The following is a 23,603-nucleotide window of genomic DNA, read 5'->3' as shown; positions in this document are numbered from 1 at the left end:
GCATTCTCAGCTTGCCATGCTTCCCTTTGGCTTCACCAGTGTCCCTAGGTTGTTCATGAATGTGATGATGGTGGTTGCTGCACACCTTTGGAGGTTGGGAATCAATTTTTCGAAAAACCAAAAAGTAGCCTTGCCGTACACAAGAAAAGGAATTCTGTTCCACACAGGGACCCGTCAGCATTAAATTAAGCTGGGGAAATTCATTCTTTTGATATTATGGCCCTCACACTCTTATTGTCATGCTAAATCACACTGTCCACCCTGGTCCCTAAAAACCAGGATGGGCTCAACTGTGTTCCAGGGAGCTCTTGGCATATTAATTCTGCTGGGTACTCGAGATAAAAGTACCTACATCAGACCAAGGTATCCCTTTGTTCGCGGCCTGAGAGGGTACAAGTAAAAATGATATATACTAGGGGTGTTAAAGATATAATGGTATTATGACCCTAAAATGGTCGCCGACATGTTTCAACCCCTAAACTATGGCCTATCTGATCCAGGGCTATCTTCAGGACATAAAAAGTCTGTGAATTCCCAGTGTAATGTACAGTCACTATTTAGTGATCTGTACGTGAAGTATGCAATCTAAAATCACTTGAATGACGAGTTAGTATCATTCGCCTTAAAGTAGCATCACTATTCCTCAATTGGGATCATTGTTCTGCTACTGGGGGGAGGGCTACATGCCTTATCTCACACCTACTTGCGTGCCACCTCCCTCCCGTCTTGTCCACTGTTTTCCACTGCCTTGACATCTGACTGTTAAATGGGGGTTTGTTAGGGTCAGCTGTAGACCCCCTCCAGACGATGGCAAACCTCCTAATTATCATTGGGATTCACTATCAGCATTCCAATGTCACACCTCACCCTTTCTCAGAGATTCCAAGAAGGCTGTTTTTTGAAGGCGCATTCCGGATAGAATGGAACTTGAGACTCTGTACACCTTTCCGCCACTGCCTCTCCTGCCCAGAGTTCTGAAGAAGATCATGACCGACCGGGCCCAAGTCACCCTAGTGGCTTTGGGTTGCGCAAGGAGAGTGTAGTGCTCAGAGCTTCTGGGCATGAGCATCTGTCCTCCAATTTAGCTGCCTCTTCAGAAGGATCTCTTGTTGCAGGGCAGGGTCTTGCACCCGGGCATGCGTGGAGAATGAGTAGCGGCAGTTATGTGAGTTTGATCTTCCGCCCATAGTTGTGGATGCTATCCGCATGCCCGGGGCCCCTTTACAAAGCCAGTCTGTGCTGTGGGTGCTTAGACAAGTTTGAAGCCTGGTTTGGCACCCGCCGCATGTCCACTTCATTTGGAAGGCACTAAGAACAAACTTTTACATTTGTTCATAAAATCGTAAATGCCTCCATTATCGGCACATTTAAGAACTCGTTTTTCTCTACAAATAGCTGACTGGAGGCAGCATTCGCAGTACAAATAATCTGCAGGCAGAGAAATGAGAATGGGGAAAAGAAACCTTTGAGAGTTTCAGCAGGTCTCCTCTCTGTGTGTATTATTAACTCATTTAAATTAAATTTGGAGCGCCCCAAAAAAATCTGCAACTGTACAACTTAATTGAGTCTTATATTCATTAGTGTGAATGCTTTAGATCTCGCTCTCAGGATCCGAGCTGAATGCCTTCAGGGCGTCATTATTTGCACAAAATAAATATTTTATTTCATGCTAATAAATTCTGAGAGTTGGCTTTCGCTGTGCGGAGAAAACGGGATGGGTTATTGGGGGGGGGGGGGGGGGGGGAGGTCGATGAATGAGCGGCAGTGCTACTCCCTGAGGGGAGGTAGTAGCTCATGTCGGAGTTTTTACAAGAGTACAAAGAAAACTATGTGTATTGTGCTTTAAACAATCTCTTTTGTCCATCTTCTCAAAACTCCTGTTCACATTCGCTCTTCCTTTATCAAATCCTTTAAAATAATTTTGAATATACATTCTCAGATATTTATGAAGGGCGTAATGGTGGCATTTGGTCCATTCCTGCATATTATAGAATTTGAGCAGATAGGGACCTGACCGGTACGGGGACTACGCCATTTACAGAGTACAGAGATTACGCTATTTATTGGACACGGTAGTTATGCCATTTGTCGGACCCAGAGATTACGCTTTTTGTGGTATCGCATATTGTGGCTTAATTGAGCAGCCGGTGCTAGAACCCACGGTACCCCTATCAGACCGAATAGGCACGAGAGTGCCCCGCCCACTCGCCACATTTAAATGAGTGCCTGCACTATTTTGCCCCCATTTAAAGCACTGCACGAGACCACTTCTCTTTCTCAAGGACCCGAAAATAAATAATTAAATAATATTCTTGTGTATGCTGGTTTACGGTTTAAAATCACTGCTGGAAAAGAAGTGTCATTGCATTGGGTCTAATTGGAATGTTGGACGGACTTATGTTCGACCGCCATCCAGGTGGAAAACAGGACCGCCCGACAAGCTGTCAGCGGTCCTGCACCCCGAATCGCGATGCAACCGCCTTCGAGGCAGTTGCAAAGTTTATATTTTGTATTGCAGCAGGTGCTGTGGGCTGCAGCACATGCCGCAGTACAAATGCTGCACCCCGTGCATATCCCTGCACTCTGTGGAAGGCATCATGCAATGCCTGCCACATGGTGCAGTAATATGTTGAGGGGCACCATGTGTGCCCCACAGGGGCCATATTGGAGGGCTAGGCAAGAAGGGGGCCCGCTACGGGCCCCCAATGTCCCTGTCCGCCTGCCTTTTCATGGCGGGTAAACCACCATGAAACATCCGGCAGGATGGGACATTGTAATCCCTACGTCGGTGCCTGGCAGGCCCCGCCACTGTTGTAAGGATACAAGTCCCATCGACGGACGGATCCGTGGCGGTAAGTCTCTCTGACTGCCAAATATCCACCCGCCATCCTAATGTGGCAGGTGGTAATAAGTATTACTATGGCGGTGGGACCTCCACTGACTGACTGGCTGCCGGTGGCGGTCCTACCATCATCGGGCCCATTGTTATTCTAACTTGGTGGTGCACATTGTCGACTATCTGAGGAGGGTTAAAAGCGGAGTGGATCCAACCAGGATGAGACTCTACGGCTGCAGACCGGTCTAGGAGCAGCGACAGTGCCCTTTTAGATAATGGGAATGTGTTCTAGGACAGTGGCAGGGAGGGCAAAATGGTGGACAGCCATCATATTGTAACTTTCTGTGTATCCACCACATACACTGCAGGTGGAAGGTCACATCTATTTTGCACAGATACTCCCAAGTGCCTCAGAAGGTTTTGTCAAGCGTGGAAATGAGTGTGAAAAACACCATTCATGTTTCGCAGGGAAGTAGTTGATCCGTTTCCCTTCTGGAACAGAATATTAGCAGCATATTTGCACCCTGAAAATCACTTTAAACCTGTTTGGTTCTTTTTGCTACCAGACAATGTGCGGTTCAATGCTGCACTCTGCAATAGAAATGCACAATTTCCATAGATTTTCAAACGTGGTCTGCGATTTTTATAAATAGCAAAAATAATCTTTCAGTTTACACTGCAGGCTTACACTAACAAATTGTTAATTTTTCTCCACTTGCAAATTTTCGGAAGCTTTTTCTGAAATGGTCCGACCTCCTTGGCCTGAAGGCCCGTGCTTTTTTTTTTTTTTTTTAAATAAAAAAAGTAGGGCCTTAAAGGTTAAAAAGCAGGGCATAAAGGCATAGGTGCCCGCCGCTTGCATTGCGGAATAGCATGGATGCCTAGTTTTCATTCCACCTCGTGTCCTTCTTCTGCCACCATGCATTTCCTGTAACTTTATTTCACGCCTTCAAGTTCTTTTCCCTCACTGCTTTCTTCTCTGTCACTGTTTTCCTGCATTTGGCTTCCTCCTTCCTGCTCCCTCTTCTGTCTTTCTCCCTTTTGCTCTGGGTCAGAATCTGAGGAGTCTTGGTGTACACCACCTACAACCTTCATCCCAATTTTAGCACTCGTGTAAGTAGCCCTTTCTCCTTATAGGGATTTTTGGTAAAATTAGGTAGTTCTCAGCCCCCACTACTTTAGTGGATTTTACATTTTTCTTTGTATACAGTGTAAACGCTTGCCACCCCTCAATCAGCATTGTTGGTTACTGGTTAATTTTTTAATATAATGTGATAATATAATGTGAACTGGAACGTGACAAGTATCACATTTCAAGAAGGTCAAAGGAACAGCCCAGCTCAACAGTGGGTGCCATTGTGAGCCTTACCAACCAAAGATATCTACAGCTGTTATTTGCGCATAACTCCAAGAAATTTGTAAACTGTGTGAAAATCACAGAAGTGTGCACTGATATTGTTTGGGAAAATAATGAACCTATTAACTATGTTCTGACAACACAAACACCTCAACACGAAGCAACATAGAAACAAAAATGTCTCCTCAAACGTTAGCAGTAAAACTAATTGAAATGAAACCAGAGCATTTCATAATTCTAGACCATGTCCAAGATTTTAAGAGTTATTTTGTTTTTTAAAGAATAGGCTTCTCTAAGTTTGGATAATTTGAATGAGTAGGTGACTTCCTATTCTTGAAGTGTCTGCAGAATGTTTATAAATACTCCAAACTGAATCTGTGGGTTTTGACTGCATTTTCCATGTTCACCCAATCGTTGACTCTTCTATTCCCATAGCCTCCTCACTCAGAATCTGGCTGTGAAAAATGCGCCGCAATGGTGGAATTTCCATCTTTCTTAAAGCACTGTGAAATTCCTTTAACCATAATTCTGCATGTGCATTTGGAATTTCAAAATACAAATTGCTTTTTTGTGCACCTGTCTCATTCCACTTGTGTGCGAAAAACCTTGTGAATCGGAGGCGTGCACCGCTTTTTACTACGTTGTTGGGGGAGGGAGTTGTTTTGCACACTTGATAACATTAGTTTATTGATCTCAGCCTGGTTCCAAATGGAAGTGTCGGGCCTTGTTGGCATCTATTGCACCCCAAACTCGCCGAACGCGCCACCCCAGTTTTGTACATATGTGCAGCTAGTGGAGAGCCTAGAGGACGCAGTGGCTGATAATGCGCTCTACTGCCTCTTTCTTGAAAGCATCCTCCCCGTGGAGAAGGGGTGTGAAATTGTGAAGTTCTTTTTCCTCATACCTTTCGCTAAGTGCTGGAGAAAACTTTGCACTTTACGAATTTACGACATTTTACAATTCCCTACCTTTGTATGAAAATGGTAACTTTTGCGAAAATGTTGGAAAAGACCAACTTTGGGGGTGAAATTCTGCAGACTCTTGCTTTGACGTTTTGAAAAGGTCCCCAAAAGGTAAATTTACAGATTAAAATTATGCATACACATTCCATCCTGACAGAGCTTGTTTAGAGTGAAAATCTCGGAACATTGTCTTGTAATGCAGCGAAAATGAACTCGCATCGTCAGAGGTTAACTTGGAATCATTTTAAAGTTTGAGAAAGGAAAAAATTTAAGAACTTGTCTCGGCGCTAGCCCTGTAGGGTCTGACGAGCCAAGACACAGCTGAGCCAGGCATTCCAGACTGTCATTTTCCCTCCAAAAAGCAGTTTTATCCCCAATATAGTTATTGAATTTTCATCATAGCCTGTTATGTCAACTCAACAAGTCAAAAGGTAATAAAGTGAATATCCCTTTGCCCCCGAGTTCGGAGTGACGTACAGATTCACACTTCTTATAACCAACAGCATGTCCAACAGTTTCCTCCATTTACGTGTTTCTTCCAAATATGTCCGTGTCAATTTTGCTGCCCCTGGACATTGTAGTTGTGCGTTTCACTCTTGTTTATGTAGGCATTTAATTCCTGAGGATCGCGAACCTAGTATCCTTGCCCCTGGATCCTCTGAGAGAAGGTTACCCAGGGCTGCTGCTAGTGTTTTTTCCAGCTCCTTCAGAAGGGTTTTACCTTTATGGTGGGTGCTCCCACCATATATATATATTACCTACTGGCGGTCGCTAGTAGGTAGTTATAGTTAGGACCTATTTTCCATAGGAAATCCGCAGCATTCTATTCCCAATAAGTCTGGCGCCGGTTGACAAATCTTCGCGAAATTTTCCAAACTTTTGGCCAGCTCCGGTCTGCTCCTATCCTGAAAGTTTCGTGGTGATTCGTCAAGCGGCGGCTGAGAAAAAAGGGGGGTCCCAAAACGTGTTTTCCCCATGCAATCTCCCATAGGACCTGTTGACGCAGCTACAGCCCGAACTGCTGAACGGAATGACACCAAATTTGGCAAAGAGGTAGTCCTCAGTTCAGACTCGTGCCTTTTGCATAAATGGTGTAGATCCGTTCAGTAGTTCCTGATAAAATGAGAGAAACAGATAGATATATCTATGGCCTCAGAGAATCCGCGCACCCTCTGTGAACCGAGCGCGCACCCTCCCGATCATGCACTGAATGCTAATTGGCTGTCAAGTGTCTGTCTACATTCGAAACCAGTACCTGTTGGCAGCCATTTTGTGCCTCGGTAGAAGCGAGGCTGATTAAGTAAGGGAAATAAGTGTGTGAAAGATGTAAAGGGGGCAGGGTAGAAATACTCTGACGCTCTAGTGTTGCTTAGGGGGTTTTAAAAAAAACGCGAATTGCGCGCAGAGTGCGCGGATCCGGCCAAAAAAGAAAAAAAAAAAAAACGAAGCGCGGGCTTCCGCACTTTGTTAATAAATAGCCCCTGGGTGGGCCAAATCCCGGGGGCAAAATCTTTATAAATTAATGGGGGAGGGGGGCTGCGTGGCCCCCCTCCTGGAGCCCTCGAGGGCCTTGGGGACCGCCACCCCCCAGGGCCCGCTCCTACAGTGTTAGTGATAGGGGCTAATTTTTTTTTTTAAAGTAAAATTAGGAGTCGCGCATCCTAACGCATTGGGTGCACGATTTCTCTCACGTAGGGTGTGCGGATCCGAACGCGTTGGGTGTGCGACTCCAAGGGGGAAAAACGGAAATTTTTGGGAGATTTTAAATGTAAAATATTTCGCGGGATTCGCGCACCCTTCGCGTCATACACTCATATGACGTATCGCGCAAGCGTTGCTTAACGTGCATCGTACGTGTCGCGTATAGGCTTGAAGTCGCGTACCGGTCGCATTGCAATCGCGCACCAAACACGTACCCAACGCATACCGTACGCGAATGCTTTCGCACAGGGATCAAGAACAGTGCACATAGGTTGCGCGAATCCCCAACAAAATGGAGAAAAAAAAATTACGTTTTGAAAATATAGTTTAAAAAATATTTTAAAAATATAAAAAAATATTTTTACAAAAATGTAAAAAAAATTTTTTAAAAAACTAATTTTTTTTTTTGATTTTTAAAATAATTAATTGAAAAAATAGGTTAAAAAATGGTGATAAAAAATATTTTTAAAAAACATAATTAAAGGAATTGACACACTGAAATAGAAAAATGTAGAAATCCAATGAAAATCATTAAACATCATAGCTTTAGAGATAAGTTATAGATCGGGGGAATTTCTAGGGTTTTGTACGAGGAAAAATGTCCAGCTAACTATAACGCCCCTGAAACCTATGTTTTTTTTAGTGAATTTCTAAGGTTTTTCAAATGCCAATTCCTAACTAGAACGTGCATGAAACCTATGGTTTTTTCAGTGAATTTCTAAGGTTTTTTTAAATGCTAATTCCTTTATAGTTAGTTCTGCTAACTATAACTCGCGCCCCACAATGCACTGCTGATGACATCACATATTACATCACTCATGACATGGTCAGTGACATCACTGATGACATCTCAAATGACATCACTGATGACATCACTGATGACATCACTGATGACATCACTGATGACATCACTGATGACATCACTGATGACATCACTGATGACATCATCCATGTGATAAATGAGTGCATATTCTCACACCCTAATATAACCTTTGATACACCAACTCATAATTTCAGACGGTCATTCTCAAAACCATAGATACTCCAATACCAATAACTACATACCCACTCATTGACTCTTAGGTCTACACACATCCACTCACTCACCTGTACAGTCACTCATACTTACAGTCACTTAGTACAGGACTATCATATGCATTTATACACCTATATAGACACTCACACACCGCTAATCATCCATAGAGGTACTCGCACACCTAGTCAGTCATGCAAATAATTAATCACACTCCCATTTACTCACCTATACAATTATACACACACAAGTTCACTTACTCATAAAAATAGTACCACATTCTTACGCTGTTATACAATTACTGATACAAGCACACACTCATCCATACAGCCACTCTCACAATCACACACTCTCACATATAGCCAGTTATATACTCTTACACACATATATACTGCCTTTGACATATGTAGTTACTCACACATGTACCACTGAGATATACATTCAATCACTAACACACCCATACATACACTCACCCAACCATACAGTCCATTACAGATGCACTCTTAAAACCATGCACCCATAGAATCACCCACTCACACATCTATGCACAGTCACACACACCCCACCCACACAAACACTCAGGCACCCATACAGATATTCGGACAACCAATCAATAACCCATATAGACACTCATATAGCTATTCACAAAACCATGCAGCCACTTATACACCAACAAACAGACAGATACAGACATTCACACAGTTTAGTCACTAGTCTGCAGTAAGATAAGTTTAATGACTCACTTATAGTGTCAGTTACTCACCTACAAAATCATCCATTCACACACTTGTACACCCACTCATTCTTCCATAGGCCTTTCCCTATATATATTGAACATATTTAAACTTTACAGAAACACAGACTCACAGGATGACGTCATCAGTGATGTCATTTGAGATGTCATCAGTGATGTCGCTGACCATGTCATGAGTGATGTAATATGTGACGTCATCAGCAGTGCATTGCGGGGGCACGAGTTATAGTTGGCTGAACTAACTAAAAACGGGGGAATTTCTAGGGTTTTGTACGAGGGAAATGTCCAGCTAACTATAACGCCCCTGAAACCTATGGTTTTTTTAGTGAATTTCTAAGGTTTTTTAAATGCCAATTCCTAACTATAACGTGCATGAAACCTATGGCTTTTTCAGTGAATATATTTATATGTATGCAATGTTATATACCGCGACCGCCACAACCTCTCCAGCATGTCACTAGTATTCCAATATATGTATTTCAATCTTCCCTGTGTGTAATACTAGTCATACATTACTCTGTATTGTAGGTCCCCTGTTTTAGCAATCTAAGGAGTTCTCATTGTTTGGGTTGTATGCAAATCTTAAGATCCTTCTCATGTGCGCATGCATGCCCATCTGAGTTCCCCTATCGGCCTCACTTTAACACCTCCTGTTCTCCCGGATCTGTTTCTCAATTGTCTTTTCTTGGATACCTGCCTACTTGTCCTGTGGATCAAGGGTCGGATCTGTGCATATCTGAACCTTTCCATATCGTCTAGCTTAAACTCTAGTTTACATTGCAAGAAGGATTTCCTTTCCCCTTTAAGGAACGTATTGGAGAGAATGATAGAGCCCCCCCCCCCTCGCACCATTTTAAGAAGCCTTTGTCCCCCAGTGCCCATGGATATGATGGATTACAGTGAATTGGGAGGTATGGTGCCGGGAAAGAAGTCTGGCACATTCTACTTGCTAGTTTATTCCATATATTGGGGGTCATGCAATGGGTGTACTGATAGAAGCATTAACAGGTTGATCTCTTTTTGATAACCGGTTTAAACCCCACAGTGGTCTACCGTTGAATGCATGCTCCATTAACACCCCTGGGATGTCCACTTCATGCCTAGCCCACTCCTTTATTACTCACAGCTGCAGGCACTTCATAATATGTTTGAATGTTAGGTAGCGCCACCCCCTGCGCCTATGGTTGTTGTAGGAGTTTCACTGCCAGTTTGGATCTTGCCTTATTCCACAGGATCTCTCTCACAAATTTTTGTAGATGTGTCAAAAATTAGTCTTTCATTGGAATTGTACTTACAAAATAGAGAGGAGGCCTCTCACACCAAGGGAACAGGCACTACAAATCAGAGAATTTCCTTGGAACCAAAAATATCAACTTATGTGTATATCCCTCCAATCAATCCACTGCACCCAGTCACATCCACAAGAATTCAGTTGTGAAAACATACCACCAACAAAGAAATACCACATAAAAACTTTAACTTGAAATGACACATCTCATTCTATTTTCTTTATACATAAAAAGAGAAGTGTAAATATTACAATCTATATTTATATCCCCCCCACACAGTAAACAATGCAACAAACTAAAAGCACTTCAAATGAAGACACATGAGGTACAGAATAAAACCCTTGTGGTATGGATCATCCTTTAAATTAAGACAGATCACTCAGGATAGGTGATTAGCTTAGGTTTATTGTTAAGTCCATGACAGAGACCTCATACACCAAGTGACACTCCTCAATCTTCTAAATTCCACCCTGGCAACCACCCACATTCTGAATGCTTGCATCATCAATTCTTGCATTAAGCCCTAGCAACATCTACAAATCCAAAAAGATGAATACATAACACCACACCCCTACTATCAAATGGGAAATTGATGCAACTCATCGCAGTTTCTCCTTGTAATTGGATTCTGTACCTCAGTTTGCAAAAAGGTGCGATTACTGCAGGAAATGTTTGAAAAAACCTCCGGGGGCCATTAATAGGAATGTCAAAGGTTCCATGGTCTTTGCTGTATTACCCTTTCAAGTACTTAGGATTTGATCATTTATATTGCTTCAAGTTAGACATCTTGATATTATTCTTAGTCTGTGTAACCCAAAAAAACGTAATTTATTTTTCTTCTTTCCTTAGCTGCCCAGCTGGACAATATTGGCTTCAGCATCATCCGGACGTGCATTGAAGCTGTGGAGACGCGAGGTAGGAAGGCCACGGTGACAGATGGCGATGGGCTTTGACAGTCTTATGAAAATGCCAAGAACCACACAGCTGTGTGCATCAATGTTGATGTTTGCAAATCATTGTATCGGACTGTATCCACAAAAAAGATCTGAGGCACTAATTTCAGCTTGCTTTCTCTCGAACATGCTCACTTTTTTGTATGTTGGCTGACTGTCTACAGCACAAGCGCTGTTGAGTGCACTCTTTCAGGCACTTTTCGAAGTATTCATTCCTGTTTCTATACTCTCTCGCAAGAAACCATACTCAATCAAACAAGTGCTTTTTCTCTCTTTTACCGCTGTTTTTTTTTCCCCAACTATCATCTCTTAAATCGTGATTGTCTCTTAAAAGCGTGAGCGCATTCTTTTGTTCCCTCTATCTTTCTTTCTAGTGTCCTCTTTTTCTCATGCTCCCTCTTTTTCTCACTCTCTGATCCCGCTCCTGTTTTCCCCTCTCACAGAAAACGTTTTTGCCTCCCGGTGGCAGAATAGTGTTTTAGATTTAGCAGCCGCCCCCGGCATTTTATGAAATATCACAACATTCTCTGCCCCTTCATTCAGTCAAGCTTTTTCTTCTCCAGTCGGGATTTAATAATTTTTCGCCTTCACAGTATGTGTTCATTTATTTATTTGTAAGTTTTACATAGTGCTGCATGTGTCTTTCTCGTTACTTCAGACTGCTGAATGGGGGAAAATAATCACTGTGTGTTGTGAGAAGTTGTTCAGTGGAGCAGGACCTATCCACTCACGAACATTTTACTGCAGAGGTGCAGCTATGATCAAGTTTGAGGAGTTCTGTTTTAACTTGTTTTCTGAAGTGTATGTAATGTGGTTTAACTCTCGAGTTTAGGTTCAAGGCCTTCGAAACCAATTAATCAATTGGTGCTAGTTAAGCACGGCTACTGACCCATGAGGGTCTCAAGGCACTTTGGGGGGAGGGGGGTGGGGCGTGGATCTTGCTCCGGTCCTGGTCTTGCGGGTCCGAGGGACGGTGACAAGGGCCAGTTGGGCAGAGCGAAGGCGTGGAATGAGAGGCAGTAGTTCTCATATGCAGGTCTGGCATTGTGGAAGCCTTTTTAAGCGTGTGTGAGGAGCTCTTGAAGGTCATTCTTTTGTTGACTGGGAGCCAGTGGAGTTCTTGTAGGTGTTCAGAGATGTGGCTGCGGCGGGGGAGGTTGTGGACCTATCTGACTGCGTCGTTCTGCACTTTCTGAACATTTCTGAGGGGTTTATGGGTGGTGTCAGCGTATAGTGTGTTACCGTAGTCGAGTCTGCTGCTGATGACTGTGGGTGTAACCGTCTTCTTGGCTTCAAGGGCCCTGGACTCCTAAGAATATGCATCCATCCTTGAACCATTGGAGAATTGTTAGGTAATGAGTTGTGCGGTTGATGAATGATGGTTTCAAGTTGGTGAGTGGGCTGGGGCTAAATGATGACAGCACTTTGGGTCATTCCCCAACTAGACTTTGAGGGTTTACGGGACGTTTAACTTGATCCTTGCTTCCACTAGGAGCCAACGAGGGGCTTTCAGTGCTGGCTTGATGCGGTCACATTGGTGGAAGTTCACACATATTCTGGTACCCTGATTCGGCAACCTTGTGAGCTTGTTGATGAGGTGTATGGGAGAATGATTATATGGCATTGCTACAGTTAAGATGAACACACAAGATGATGGACGGAATGTTGCACATTGGCAAAGTTCTTTTTGCATTTGTCACCCCGAGTGGGACAGGTATGCCCACTGGAATCAAGCTATCCTGGCTGAAGAGGGGTGAAACCCCGAAACTGGTCCTAGGATGCTTGTTTCCAGTCCAGGGAGGACCTGGCCTGGCAGTTCAGGCTGGACTGTTCCCATTGGGCTCAGGGTCAAGACTGATTTGCATATGGCTGGGTTCAAACTGGAATGGCATGGTGAGCAACAAAACGATGGATTTAGGCCCAGATCTCTGTACTGGGGTGAATGTATGACATTGTTCTGCATTCTGTCCATCAAAAGTTCTTTTTACAGTTAAGATGAGCCATGACAAGTGTTCTGCAGAAATCCACACGCCGATCAGTGTGGAAGAGAAGGGGATTTTTTTTGCATGAATGATCCTCCATTGCAAATTGACTCTTTAGACTACTGTGTTGATGTGGAACACAAAGGAGATATCTGGAACAAAGATAATCCTCTAGTTCCTGACTTTTGGATGTTGATGGGAGGGTTTCAATGTTTTGTTGGCCATGTGAAAGCAAGGATTGATGTCTAGGCCTCCTTTCACGTGGATTTCGATTTTGACATGGTTATTCCTCACGAAACTCGAGCAGGAGATGTGGTCCAAGTGCATGGTGATGTTAATCTGGATTTCTGTGGTGTTTGCAAAATATGATGGTTGTAGTATCCTCGCCATACATTTGAAAGCTCACCTGGTATTCATAGAGCTGCGCAGGAAGGTTTCATATGTTTTGAAAATTACACTAGAAAGCAGTGATCTGACATAAACCAGTCACACACATTTGAAAATTATTCCACCGACCTGTTTTTATTTTCTGAGTGCCATAGCTAAAAAAAAATGGTGGTCAATGCTGTGGCATTTGTGGATACACCCATCCAGTTTTCCATACTTTTCAGTGAGATTTTGCAGCAGATTAACTTGATTGGGGATGGGGGGAGCAGATGGTGGTGGTGTCAGCCCATTGATGGTATTGGATCTCTGAGGTGCATTTGATGCCACCAATCGTGAGATCCTACTACCAAGCCCTACCACCTTGTGTTCTTTCAAGATCTGGCCTTCAGATGCACAACATTTTATACCATTGTAGCAAACTGCTGAGGGCTATGACAGTCACTAAGGAACCTATCCCTGAGTTATAAGTTAGAGCCAAAGGTAAGGGGTCTTTGATAAGGGAGCATGCCTTTAACGAACAGTGAAGCCTTCGGGAGAACTGCAATGCTATTAGAATATTCTACCCACTGAGGGTAGACTGCTTTAATTTATAAATGTGCCCCAATCTTCCATCATTCCGATTTCTGTTAGAGAGATCTTGTGAAGTAAGTCTCTTCCTTTTATATAAAAATGTATTCTAAATTACATGTCTGGACTGCAGGCGTCCTCTCTCATGATACTTATTTTTATTGTTTGTTGGGCCTCTAGTATCACACTATTTTGTGTTGTTACTTATTGTATATCCATAGACAATACAGACATTTTTCTTAGGCCTAAAGTGATTGCTAAGCCTTTATTTCTGAAAGATCAGTATCTCAATGAAGGTATAAACGTGCTTTACATTTGAGCTACAGATAAAAGCAGAGTTTACCCAGAGCAATACAAGTGGAAGTGAAGGGACCCTGAAATGATGGGACAGTCTGTCAGAGTCCAAATAATTGAGCTTTTAGATGTCGTTGGAACAATATAAGCATTAGTTGGGTGGAAAGTATGTTATACAACAGAGACCGGAACATGAAGGAAAGAGCTCCCAAAGCGTACCTTAAGCGCTCCAAACAATCACCACCTATTCTGGAGTCATCAGTGAAAGGTAGTCCTGACCCTTCCTCCTACCTTGGAAGCAATATTCCTCAGACTCAATGCTGTACATGACACAGCTCTGAGCACTATAACAAACACAGACCTGCTCCAGGTCAAAGTGGCCAGGCTCCTCAAAGACCAAACAATAAGAATTTCTAATGCTGAGATAACAATAAGCACAGTGGAGGACTATAATAATGCCCAAGCCAAACACCTGCAAAATCTTGAACGTTCCATTTCCTCCCTGAAGAGAGAGCTCACTGAACAGAAAGACCATTACCGAAGGAGCAACCTTCACATCTTCGGATTGCCTGAAGGAATTGAAAACTCAGCCACTTCAGTAGCTGATTTCTTAATTACTTGGAAACTAGAAGTCCTCCAAATCTCCTTCAACAAAGACTGTGAGAGTGAAAAAGACCACAGGGTTCCGACCTATAAGCCAAAATAACATGCTCTGTCCAAGATCTTTGATATTTAAATCCTTATGCCACCAGCATACGTAGCAAATCTTGGCACATATGAGGAAGATTCAAATAATCAAGTGGCAAGAGCACAAAATGTATGTCTCCCTGGACTATGCTAGAGCAACTGTCGGCAGGGCTTTCTGGCACTACAGAAAAGGCTCACAGATATGGAGATCCCATTCTCATTCTCTGGCCCCTCAAAATTCCAAATTACATTTAAAGGCCAGATAAAAATGTTCTTGGACCCGTCAGACCTAGCGGCCTTCCTAGGTCATAAATCTGAATCACAGATGGACTCTGACTCTCTTCCTGGAACTTCTGTGGATTTGAACAAAGCCTGACATCACGTTTCCTTTCATCGGCCAGCCTTTACTGCCGGACATGGCCACTACATTCACGATCCACTATGACTGTCCCCACGCACTGTCTTCTACAGACATCCCCTTGAGGGAAGAGGTGCTGGCTCGGTTCTGTTTTCCCCCAGAGTCTGCATGATCTCCACATGTTACTATTTGTCTCATCCTTACTCTCCCAGTCCACCCTCCTATTGGGAGATCTGGAACTATGAGAAGGGAGACACCTAAGGTCCCCCCAAGGCCTCTTAGGCCCCCTAAATCCTTACCTACAACTCAAGAAAATGTCCAGTGCCTCCACTGACTGTAGTATCCATAAACAACAAGGGGTTGAACCATCCAGTTAAAAGAGCCAAAATCCTAGACTGTTGTAAGGAGCTAGCGGGCAACATAATACTCCTCCAAGAAACAAAGATAGGTTTTAAAGAAGCCCTGTTAATGAGGAAGGGATCGGTGTCAGATGTGACATGTTATGAAGCTTGTGGGGAAAAAAGGGGTACTTAAACTTCTCCCCAAAATTTCTGGTCTATCAATCGCATCAGACCATGACACTAATGGTGGATGGCTACTTATCAGATTGAACATTATGTTATGAACATGTATGCTCCCAATATTTTGGAGTACACTTACTACATTCGCAGACCTCACCCGAGATTTGAAAATGATGCTGGATGGTGATTTTAACCTCCCAATGGATCCCATTCTAGAGCACCACACAGCGTTCAAATACAGAACCCCGAGGCAAACCAACAGATGCTTAACCTATGCTCGTCACACCACCTCCTAGTCATTGTCCATTCTTAACCTTCCCGATAAGGGTGAGAACCGAATCTGGTGTTTAGGCACTAAAGTACTAGAAAATGATCCAGATATTGTGGAACTAACGAATGAAATGGAACACTTCTTCAGTGAAAGCTAAGGCTCTTTCACCTCCCCTGTAATTCTTTAGGATGCATTTAAATGTGCCATGAGAGGACAAATCATTAAACGAATGTCCCAAAACAATGTGAAATAAAGGAACCCTAGAAACTCTAGACACTGAAATCAAAAACCAGGAGGAAGCATTTAGACATTCTAACATCAAGTCCATTCTTAAAGATATCAAACAATTCAACTACACCTATTACTCTATTGTCTGCAAACGGGCATTGCTCTGTGTGCGTGCTCAAAAATCCAAACAACTTCTTTTTCGCAACAGAGCAAGGAAAATGTTTGCCTTCGTTCAGAAATAAAAAAAAACCTTAATAACCAAATCACACATATTAAGGCCCAAGATGGATCTCAGAAATGTAATACCAAAGAGATATTTGAGGTCTTTAAAGACTTCTACCCAAAACTTTACACCCCACAAAAATCATGCGACAAAACAAAGTGGCTTCAATTCCTGAAGTCCCTCCCTATGATTTCAATCTCCTATTACAAAAGGGCGTGCCTAAATCAACCAGTAGAAACGGAAGCGATTGTTAAGGCAATAAAAATCAATTCTCTCCGGTAAGACTGAAGGCCCAGATAGCTTCCCCATTCTTTTCTATAAAAATTCACAAACTGTATTCAGGCATTTTAAAAACACCCTTGATCACTTCGTTCTTCAAGGTAAGGTCTCTGGTACGGCCTCTGAGGCCATGATTGTGGTGATTCCTTAAGAGGACAAAGACGACTCGGACCCCAAAAATTAACGCACCATCTCACTACTGAATATGGAGTCAAAATATTTGCCAAAATCCTTGCCAACAGATTAGAAAGTTGCATCCCCAAACTTGTCCACAACTCCCAAACGGGCTTTGTCAAAGGTCATGTTGCCAGAGACAACATTCGCACATTTTGACACATTATAGAAAGGGCCTGCCTTTCTTCACTCCTAACAGCGATCGCACTCAATGCCGGAAAGGCCTTTGATAAGGTCTCCCGGCCTTTCCTCCATGCAGTGCTAGAGTCTCACAACCTCCGCAGCTCATTTATGAAAATGGTCATGGCTCTTTATGTGAATCCCAAAGCTAATATCAGGATAAACTGCACCACCTCTACATCCTTGACCCTACACCAAGGTACAAGGCAAGGGGTACCCTCTCTACCCCTTGCTCTTTCTACCCACTATCGACCCGTTGCTGACTATTCAACGTCGCTCCTGAAATTAAGGGACTTCAATTTGGCTCTGAATCATACAAGACCACAGCATACACGGATGACATTGAACATGCAATCCCGAGTATCACCAACATCATGCACAACTTTTCAGAGGTCTCTGGGTACACTGTAAACAGGGACAACCCGATGTCTTTCCCAAGAACTCATTATGCTTTTGTCACACTTGGGAGACCCAGGATTTGAATGTCAGCCCAAACGTCTTAAATATCTAGGAAATAGGTATGGTAATGACCTAACTGAAACAATACAGTATAATAAATCCCAGACAATTACCAGAGTTAAAGACCTGCTTGTGTCCTGGTCACCCAGACACATCTCATCGGTGTGGGGGGGGGGGGGGGGGGGTGTAGGCTTCAAACGTCCAACACCCCAATAGTGAATTTTGTCATCCATGATACCCCTAAAAACTGTCCCCTTCCTTTGTCCAAGAAATGGATTAAATAACTTCAAAATTCCTTTGGTGTGATAAGAGTGAGTATCTCATAAAAGGCCCGTAGGAAGAGCTTCCTTCAAGGAGGTTGTAATTTCCCAAACTGGAACCTCTATCAAGCAGCCTTTTTAAAAAAAAAAAAATTTTTTAATGGAGTTTCATATAGTGCGAACGTGACCCGAATGTATAGTGTATCAGCTCTTTACACTAGCACTAGTTGCGTGACATGAGGACACATTCATTTGTGTTAGACACAGCTTCATAGGGCACTCTGGCAGCATAGGGCATTCTGCCTAATTCCGGAAACCCCCAACATCCCTCCCTGGCTGGAGATATAATGCAACATATGCTCTCTCTTTTGTATTTCATCCTTCATTACAATGTCTAGGCTTGAACCCTCTCATTCCCGATGTATTCTTACAGACCCCGCAAATGCATTAAGAATGCTTGACAGCCATATGCCGGAGCCTGTTCATATCTCCAGATTGGCCTCATTATGGCACAATTCTAAAATTAATGCAGAAGTAAACGATTATATTGCATATTCGGTCGCTTCCAAAGGCATCATGCCAATTCGGGATATATTCAATAGCAACAATGATCAATTCCCTTTTTTCTTAAGTGTCCAAAACATACCTAGACTTTTACAGCTTTCTAAACATCAAAGTTAAACTGTCCAAGCCCAATCATTCGAAATACTTGCTGCTTGGCAATTTTCAGGTCATATTGCCTCAAGAATCTACAAATTTTATCCGACCCTGGTCTCCGATATCCCACTCCTCCTTTTCCATCCCCCCGCCAACACCAGTTCTCATCTTTTCTTTTGACCATAATGCAATACATGCATATGATTTACACCTCGTGGTCAATACACACTCGAGAGTTAATATGCCTACATGTTATCATTGCCTACATACCCACTTATCCGTGTATTCTCCTAGACCCCTCTTATGGGGTCGATTGTATGACTGTATTTAGACTCAGAGTATTTTCATGTATGTTATTTGTATATCATATGCTCAGTCTAGTTGCTTGCCCATCCTACATTTATATCGCATTTGTATCGCAATAGCAGCTGCTTGTATGTTGTATTATAAAACGAATACAATTTGGGTTTTTTAACACAAAGTGTAACTTTGTCTAATGCAGTGCTTAGCAGGTGAATAAAGCCACTCCATAATTCTCGTCTAATAAATTTCCCACTTTGGCTATTCTTAATCTGAGAACTTTAAGGATACTGTGTTCTTTTTAGCCCTTTGTCCATTTCATAAAGTAGTTTGGCAAAAGTTTGATTGTCTTGAGAGTCTGGAGGTAATGATTGGCAGTGTTGGCAATGTTGCTGATGTGAGAGAATATGGTAGAAGAGGGACAAAACACTGAAGCCCAAGTATTTTACTGTGAGAGATGGAGAGGCATAGAAAGATGGACATTTTGTATTCATTAAGGATTATCGAGACAAAGCAATTTCTGAAATTTGGGATAACAAGAGTAAATTAAGGTTTTTCGAGATTATTTCTGAAAGTTTGCAGCTATTGCAGTTTGGCAGAGTAGAGCATAGAGGGAATATATGCTTTTGGGAGGATGCGGAAGAGTTGGGTGACATCTGCATATTGATGCCTCACAGAGCAAACATTGCAGCTCGATGCACAGGTTGAACAGTGAGAACTGGCAATGCAATATACAGGTTGTAAAGACAATGATTTATAATACCGGTTTGTATTATGTGAAGATCTTGCATGAAGGAAGTCCTTTTGTTCCTTCCCATTGCTGAACATACTGTAATCAGAGCATCTAGACCAGCTTATGGAAATAGTATTTTGTCATGGATTTCCCAAATGCTTTTTAAGGCATTGGAAATGTATACTAAATCCTAATAATACTGCGACTAATAAAGCACATGGCTACATAGGACGAAGAGTCCCAGAGCTGAAGTCCAACTCCTGAAAGCCCAGAGCACATCTCATGTATCGTAGAATCAGCCTGAGCTAAATAGCCAGGTTCTTATATTTTTTTTAAAGAGATTCCTACGGGCTTGACTAATTTGGAGAGACAGGGAGTTCCACAGTTTTGGCGCGAAGTACCTAAATAAGAAGCACCCCCATCACACACTATTTACTGTGGGGATGCTAGCCAGCAGCCCCCCGAGAATCTAAGATTCCTGGCAGGGAGGTGAGGCTTGATGAAGGAGTGCAGATAGCGAGGACTCTTGTCTGAAAAAGCCCTGTTGCAAATGCACAGAGTTTTGAAGGAGAGTCTCTGTTTCGGAGGCAACCAGTGCAGCTTGATGAGTGCGGCCCCCAGAGGAACACATCTGGGAAGATCCAGCAGAAGGTGGGCTGCTGCATTCTGCACTCTTTGAAGTCTCTTCAGTCGGGTTTTAGGCAAACCAGGACGTTGCAGTAGCCCACCCTGGACATAACCAGTGGCTGGAATACTGTGTTTATTTGCAGTCTCTGGCAGTAAGCAAAACATTTGTTTAAGGATCTCTAAGATCCTGAAACATTTCCCTGCCCGAGCTGTGATTAGATAGTCGGAAGTGTGATTTTCGTCAAACCAAACGCCTAGGTTTTTAACCTTGGGTGCGGCGTGGGGCGGGTAAAGGGCCAAGATAGTTTGGCCACCATGCAGTGTACCGGATGGAGGGTGTTTGCCCAAGATGAGAACCTCCATTTTCCCTTCATTCAACTTGACTGTTAAGGTCAATCCACTGGGCGACCTCCGTGAGGCAAGATCTAAAGGACGTAGCCATGTTGATGGAATTCTGTGATAGGGTGATAATGAGCTGAGTGTCATTTACATAAGTAATGATGTTAAAGCCGTGACATTCGATGCCCTGTCCCTGGGGGCGCATGTGTAATTTAAATATCGTTGGGCTCAGGGGGGGGGGGCGAGGGGGGGGGCCTGAGGCACTCCCTGCTGCATCGGGAAAACCTGAGAATGAAAGGGTTTTTGAAACACCTGAAAGATGTGTTTCTGCAAAAAGGAGGCAACCCATTGCATAACTGACACTACAACTCCACAAACACTCCATCAAGATCCAGAATTTGGCGAATGGATTCTTTGGGAAGTAACAGGGTAGACTCTGTGCCATAGGAAGGGCGGAAGCCCGACTGTGTTCTCTGGGGTAGGTTATTAGCCTTGATAAAAATGGAGAACTGCTGGTTGATATACTTTTCTGCAACAAGGGAGGAAAATGGTAACGGCGAAATAGGGCCATAGTTCCAGGCATGGTGGGATTTAACAAAGGTTTTTTAAGCAATGGGATCACCATTGCTGTGCTTATGTCACTATGGAACCTGGCCTGACGCTAGGGAGCTTTTAAGTAGCTTGCAAAGCACAGGCTGGACAGCTTCCTCTCCTCGCTCCAAAAAGGAGGGGGTAGCTCGGTCAATGGGAGAGTCAGACTTGACCAATGCAATAAGAGGAGACAACTCCTTGTAGTCATTAGGTTTGATGCAGAGCAACCTAGAACGATCATCTGAGGATTCGAATCAAGTGTTAAGACCAGGAGTATCTCTAGAGAACACTGGAAAAGATGCATAAATAGTTGCCAGTTCATCTGAAAAAACGGACCTATAGCGTTACATCCATCCTCCGAAGGCACGGTGGAAGCTGAAACTCAAGCCAGTGCGGAGAGGGACTTGATGGCAAAAATGTCTTGAGAGGAGTTCTGGGCAGAAAGAATATTGTTAGTATAGAAATCGCTGTGCTATTGTCTGAGTGAAGCTGGTGCGAGTCACCTTAGCCCTCTTGCGTGACTGTACTTCCTGGGCCAAAGGGAACCGAAAAAGGAATTGCGAGCTGGCCAGACCAGGTGAGCGAAAAAGGGGAATCAGTAGATACATTGACCATGTTGGAAAAAATAGGATCGAGAATATGCCCAAGTCTATGGGTAGGGGAAGAAACAGATTGAAAAAACTGTAGGCCCTCCAAGTCAGCGGCCAAGAGGCTTCACCAAAGTGCAGATTGAAGTCGGTAGATATAAGTCCCTGTTAAGGTGAAGTTCCTAGAGTGTTTAGGAGATAAAAGCAGCTTCACACCCCTCGTTGGATAATTCCGAGAAGAAGCAGTGCAAAGTATGCTTAATACCACCCCTGCTCTGTGTTTGCCTATCCAATCTCACAATTGCGAAACCTTGGGGGGATGGATTGTCGAATGTCCAGCGAGGAGTTCTCAAACAACCAGGTTCAGAGAGAAGAGTTGGGCAGCAAGCAGAGGCTGTGGTATATTGCTGATCTTCGTGCTTGTAACTGGTACGGTCGAGACCAAGAATCCGTACTTTCTACAGCGAGTCTCCACTAAAGTAAGGTCCAGTAAATGGCATCAGACATTTAGCAAAAGAGTCTTTATTTGCTTCAGCTCTATATGTTTAGGTTGTTTCTATTAGCTTTGACTGTCGCCCACCATGAGTTGGACAGTGTCCAACATCTCATCTTTCCCAAGCTTTTGAAAAGCTGCCAGAAAAAGGTTGTTTGCTGCCTACGGGCGTTCCTGGAAGATTAACCGAATCATTACAGCTTGGAACCTTTTTTAATATTGATTTTAAAGTGTTGCTGCCAATATTGAGGTAGCTTCCTGGTTCTAAACCATGGATAAAACAAGAATCTAGTAATCTAAAAAAAATTCCTAGCTGAAACTGAAGGCCGTGTGTCCTTCCTTTTAAAGAATGCCTTTTTGCAGAGTGAAAGTGATAATGTGTTACGTTATTGAGCTTATTTCACGAAAATTTCCAGTCACCAGTTCTTTCTAATAATAAAATCTTGGGATATCCAGGAGGCTCAGTGTTGATGATCTGAGTGGATTGTTACTTTATGCCAGCCAACTTAAGTCTGTTTACTCACACTTCAAGCACTTCTTAAGTTTCATCCCTTCTAATCTGCAGGTAACTCCTCCCGCAAACGAGTGCCCTTGAGCAGTCTTGCTTTATTAGTGTGTCCGCCTTCGAGTTAATTTGTATGTGCTGTATGTAAGCATACCATAAGTCCAGGGTCAACACTGCTTGCGTGGTCTAGGTGAGGACAGCGCTGTGGTCAAAGCCACTTACCCCACCCTGTCTGACACCAGGTGAAGGTCCTTATACACTGCCCCTTTCTCTTCCTCCTGCCACAGTGTAGATTGTATGCCGCTCTGGCAGAATGCAATCTTCTCTGCATTTGTCCCAGGCTTCTGTTTGTTACCAGCCATCAACTCCCACGACTCACTGAAGTGTGGATTCTTTTTGTTGATGCACAGTACTCAGGCCACAGGCTGCCTTCCTTCCTGCACTCACTGGATAGAATGTCACCGGCCTGGCTACCTGGCCTTGGGTCCAGAGTGGATCCCTCCTTGTTGTTCTTCGTCTGGTCACAAGGACGGAAGTTGACTACGGCATTGGCAGTAGACGTCTATGAACACGATCCATGTGTGTAGTTGTGTTTTAATGCGATAGCCACTAGGTTGTGTGTATGAAACATTTATAGTATTTGCTTAGGGACCTCTGCGATCTATCTGACAGATGCTGTAAGGTGGCAGACAGACAGCCATGCGTGTGTGGCCCAGGCAGCATTGTCCTTTGCATGACCGCATTACAGATCTAAGCAGTTGTCCGCTGCTATTTTTTTTATTGAAAAGCTTTTAATAGCAAATGCCAAGTTACTGCCTTAGAGTAGTAAACCGTAAAATACGCACAGCCCCACAGTTTACCCCCACCCCCCCTTCGTACCTGCTGTTTGCGAGTACTAGGAGGAGGTGTCACTGAGTGATCTAAGGGGCATACCAGTATTTTGCAGAACACATAGATTCTGCAGTAGACATCAAAATGTTTTCATGCCTTTCAGCAGCAGGGCTGTGTGCTTGGGG

General features: G+C 43.4%; 1 protein-coding gene across 3 annotated transcripts in view; it reads left to right on the top strand.

Moving 5' to 3' along the window:
• Positions 1–23,603, top strand: part of ARHGAP26 (Rho GTPase activating protein 26) — a 1,692,117-nt gene that overhangs the window by 826,988 nt on the left and 841,526 nt on the right. For all 3 annotated transcript variants that reach the window (XM_085618129.1, XM_085618128.1, XM_085618130.1), the window contains exon 13: positions 10,782–10,847. In XM_085618129.1, coding sequence (XP_085474255.1) covers positions 10,782–10,847 — 66 coding nt within the window. The remainder of the gene's footprint in view (positions 1–10,781; positions 10,848–23,603) is intronic.

This window comes from Triturus cristatus, chromosome 7 (assembly GCF_964204655.1).
Source record: "Triturus cristatus chromosome 7, aTriCri1.1, whole genome shotgun sequence".
Taxonomy (NCBI): Eukaryota; Metazoa; Chordata; class Amphibia; order Caudata; family Salamandridae; genus Triturus; species Triturus cristatus.
The sequence above is the reverse complement of the archived record's forward strand: the minus strand, read 5'-3'. Positions and strand labels throughout refer to the sequence as shown.